This window comes from Hyla sarda, chromosome 7 (assembly GCF_029499605.1).
Source record: "Hyla sarda isolate aHylSar1 chromosome 7, aHylSar1.hap1, whole genome shotgun sequence".
Classification (NCBI taxonomy): domain Eukaryota; kingdom Metazoa; phylum Chordata; class Amphibia; order Anura; family Hylidae; genus Hyla; species Hyla sarda.
The window spans coordinates 45,695,808-45,700,096 of NC_079195.1; the positions used below are offsets into that span (position 1 = coordinate 45,695,808).

Below are 4,289 nucleotides of genomic sequence, written 5' to 3' on the forward strand. Positions count from 1 at the left end.
AGATGGCTGCCGATTATATAGGGCTGTGACATCACAGGGGTCAATGAATGCTGATAGGCTGCATCTCGTATGTGATTCAGGGTCATCCCGCCTACCTCCCTTTCCGCCATACTTTCCCGCCTTCCCATAATCCCCTTCCCCATGTACTCACATGTGGATCCGCCATTTTAGGTCTCCTTTAGCCGGTAACGCTGTAAAATGGAATTTAATGAAGCGATTTGCGCGAATTGAATATTTCATAAAATTCGTAACAAATTAGAGTTTGTCAGCTTCGATTCGCTCATCTCTAATTAAAAGGTCAAAGATTAAAATACATAAACTGAGAAGACACTGTGAAGTACGACGATATACACGGAAGGCCTGGAGTAATATTTTTTTTGAAAGATGTTTTTATGTACATATAGATGCAAATCAAAAAATTTTGCAGCATCTTGTAATACCTTTCTTATTGGACTAACAGAAAGACAAGCTTTTGGAATTCGTCCCTTTATCAAGTCCAAAGCAAATCCCAGGGAGGAATCCCGAAAGCTTGTCTCTACAAAATTCTGTTAGTCCAATAAAAAAAAGGTATTACAAGATACTGCAACATTTTTTGATTTGCATCTGTATTACTGGACTAATACAGCTTCTCAAATTTACTATATATATATATATATATATATATATATATATATATATATCAATAAATATCAACATATATATATAAAGATACCTGGAGATGGTTTAGAACCCTGTGATGTCACAGATGCTTGTGATGATGTCACCGTAAGCTGTACAAGGAGGTGCGCGCCGGCCGCAGTCTCTTCAGTGTGTTTTGCATTCACAACCTGTGGTGCAAAGTGTTTGAGAGTTTCTAATTGCGATAGAAAATACAAGAATTTGATTGTTCCTTGTCTGAAGAGAGAACCACAAGGTAAGTCTCAGCCTCTTCTATTCATACATACACAGAGCATTTCTTTTGTTGTCAGGTTTTTTTTTTGTTTGTTTTTTTGCCATAAGAAATAATAAAAGTTATATTTCTCATAGCATTGTGACACTACTAGGCTTAGGCATGACAAAAAAAATAAATAAAACGCACAGATAGTATCATGACCAGAGCTTTTTCTTGCAAAGTGCTAAAATGCAATTACGCACAAAAAAGCCCCCAAGAAAATGAGTCCTAATTCATGAAGATTTAAAAGATATAATTCTATGAGAAAGATTTGGTGGTGTAGCAAAAGAATGACAAAAAGATTAGGGCAGAGATATAATAGTATATAATAGTATTCTGTGTGTACTAACAATAGAAATACTCCGGGTACTCCGAAAGGGAAAATGTTTTCAAATCAACTAGTGGCAGAAAGTCATATAGGGTACGGATAGATCCCAATGAGGTGGGGTAGGTTCATTAATATTAAATGTATATAGGAGGATAGCCCAATTGTATCTACAGTATGAACTTACTATTGGCCAGTGACCATACAGCCAAGCCCTTATAATCCGCCATTACTAGGACAGGACAGGACAGGTTCAGGGTTATCAGATATTACTAGGACCGGACAGGTTCAGGGTTATCAGATATTACTAGGACTGGACAGGTTAAGGGTTATCAGATATTACTAGGACCGGACAGGTTCAGGGTTATCAGATATTACTAGGACTGGACAGGTTAAGGGTTATCAGCTATTACTAGGACTGGACAGGTTCAGGGTTATCAGATATTACTAGGACCGGACAGGTTCAGGGTTATCAGATATTACTTGGACCGGACAGGTTCAGGGTTATCAGATATTACTAGGACTAGACAGGTTCAGGGTTATCAGATATTAGTTGGACCGGACAGGTTCAGGGTTATCAGATATTACTAGGACTAGACAGGTTCAGGGTTATCAGATATTAGTTGGACCGGACAGGTTCAGGGTTATCAGATATTACTAGGACTGGACAGGTTCAGGGTTATCAGACATTGGAAACCTCAGGGAAGACGTCTCCATATAAAACACTTATAGAGAAGCGTCTTCTTCTGAGGCTGCGATGGTCTTAGTGTTATCTTGTGGTTCTGTGCTGGACATTTCTGCTCTGTATGAAGGATCTATTGTAGAATGACAGGAATGATGACATGTTGTCTAATGTGTTCACTTATCTCTCTCTCTCTCTCTTTAGTGTTTTCAGGCTCTGACCTGTGACCATGGCCTCTCCACAAGACCCATTGCTGAAGGAGGAGGAAGAAGCAATGGAGGACCATAGTGATATGGATGTAGAAAAGGGCGATATCCCTGAGAGGCAGAACCTGCCATCTCTAAGCGTGATGTCCACCGCACGTTCCATCATCACCGTAGTGATCCTCGCCTTTGTTAATTTGCTCATCTATGCAAATCGCTCCAGCGTGGCGGGGGTGCTGCCTTATATACAGAAAGCATATGACACCAATGCTAGTCTGTCCGGCTTATTGAATACATTGTTCATTGGAAGCTACGTGCTGGTCGCACCAATTGCCGGATATCTGGGCGACCACTGTAATAAGAAATATACTGTTTGCGCAGGAGTCATCGTTTGGCTGAGCATGACACTTACCCTGTCATTCATCCCTGACGGTTATTTCCTGCTCTTCCTGCTGACGAGTGGGCTGGTTGGAGCCGGAGAGGCGACTTTCTGCACCATCGCCCCCTCCATCATTGCAGACCTTTTTACAAGTGACCAGCGGACCCGCATGCTGAACGTGTTTTACTCTGTCATACCTGTAGGCTGCGGACTAGGATACATCATCGGGCCCAAAGTGACTGATGCAGCAAGGGGCGATTGGCACTGGGCGTTTCGGGTCACCCCTGGCCTTGGCCTCATAGCTGTGGCTTTGATGATTTTGGTCACAAAGGAGCTTCCAAGAGCGACTACAAACGGGAAGAAGAACAACAAATCCCCCAAGTTTGCTAAATGGGCGACAGATCTGAAACAACTATTTAAAAATCGAAGTTTCATGTTAACCACCCTGGGATCGACAGCTGTATCCTTCATAGTGGGAGCCATAGGTGTATGGGGTCCGTCATACCTGACCTACGCACGAATACTCCTACAAGAGAAGGACCCTTGCCGAGCTGAACCGTGTGACTATCACGACATCCTAATATTTGGTGTGGTTACAGTCGTCTCCGGCATTCTGGGAGTTGTAGCAGGGTCGGAGATAAGTAAAAAATATCGTAAATCCAACCCACGGGCGGACCCGCTTGTGTGTGGCTGCGCGATGATGATCTCCGGCCCTTTTCTTCTGTTGGCTTTGACTTTTGGCAACATTAGCCTCGTTGCCACCTACATCTTCATCTTCATTGGAGAGACACTTCTGGCAGTAAATTTCACCCTTATATCTGACATTATACTAAAAGTAGTAACTCCGTGGAGGAGATCTTCAGCCCTGGCCGTGCAGATGACAATCTATCACCTCCTAGGTGACGCTGGCAGCCCGTACCTCATCGGCCTGATATCTGACACCTATGAACAAGGATATGCCAAATCCCCTCTTCTGAAATACCGCAGCCTGGAGTATGCCCTCATGACCTGCACCATCATGGCAGTCATCGGTGGGGCCTTCTTCATGGCCACGGCCCTATTTATAGAGAGGGACGAAAAAGAAGCAGAGATGGAATCTGAACCTCCGTCATCCTCCTCCTCACTGCTTCCCGCCGATGAGGACCGCGCTTCAGACTACAGAGATCCGTAACCTCCACAATGCCAATAGATATAGCGAGGACTCTCCTAAAAATTAATGAGGAAAAGTCATTGCTTACCTTTTTCTGTTTTACTTAATAAAAAATAAGAAAAAATAAGAAAAACATTGCTGCTATTGTTCTATGTTCCACTTTACCCATTCAAAAATATTCTCTACCTACCCAACTGTGTCCAAACCCCAAATAAAAAAATGTAAATCTCCTCCCAAGACATAAAAAAGACTATTAATAAATAGAGGGATATATATGAGTGTATGTATGTGTTTGTGTGTATATGTGTATGCGTGTATGTGTTTGTGTGTATATGTGTGTATGTGTTTGTGTGTATATGTGTGTTTGTGTGTATGTGTTTGTATATGTTTGTGTGTATGCATTTGTGTGTATATGTGTGTATGAATTTGTGTGTATGTGTGTGTGAATGTGTTTGTGTGTATGCGTTTGTGTGTATATGTTTTTGTGTATATATGTGTGTATGAATTTGTGTGTATATGTGTGTGTATGCATTTGTGTGTATGTGTTTGTGTGTATATGTGTGTGTATGCATTTGTGTGTCTGTATTTGTGTATGTATATGTGTGTGTGTATTAGGGCT

General features: G+C 41.9%; 1 protein-coding gene across 1 annotated transcript; it reads left to right on the forward strand.

The window, feature by feature from the left end:
• The first annotated feature begins 804 nt into the window (after positions 1-804).
• LOC130281874 (protein spinster homolog 1-like) lies at positions 805-3,714 on the forward strand. The gene is made up of 2 exons (XM_056529607.1): positions 805-913; positions 2,143-3,714. Exon 2 carries the CDS (start codon positions 2,168-2,170, stop codon positions 3,689-3,691), a length of 1,524 nt encoding a protein of 507 aa, XP_056385582.1. The 5' UTR covers positions 805-913; positions 2,143-2,167; the 3' UTR covers positions 3,692-3,714.
• Positions 3,715-4,289: the final 575 nt, after the last annotated feature.

Bases quoted from the DNA above. Each gene is read 5' to 3' on its own strand.
- LOC130281874 (XM_056529607.1), top strand. From the start codon at position 2,168: ATGGCCTCTCCACAAGACCCATTGCTGAAGGAGGAGGAAGAAGCAATG.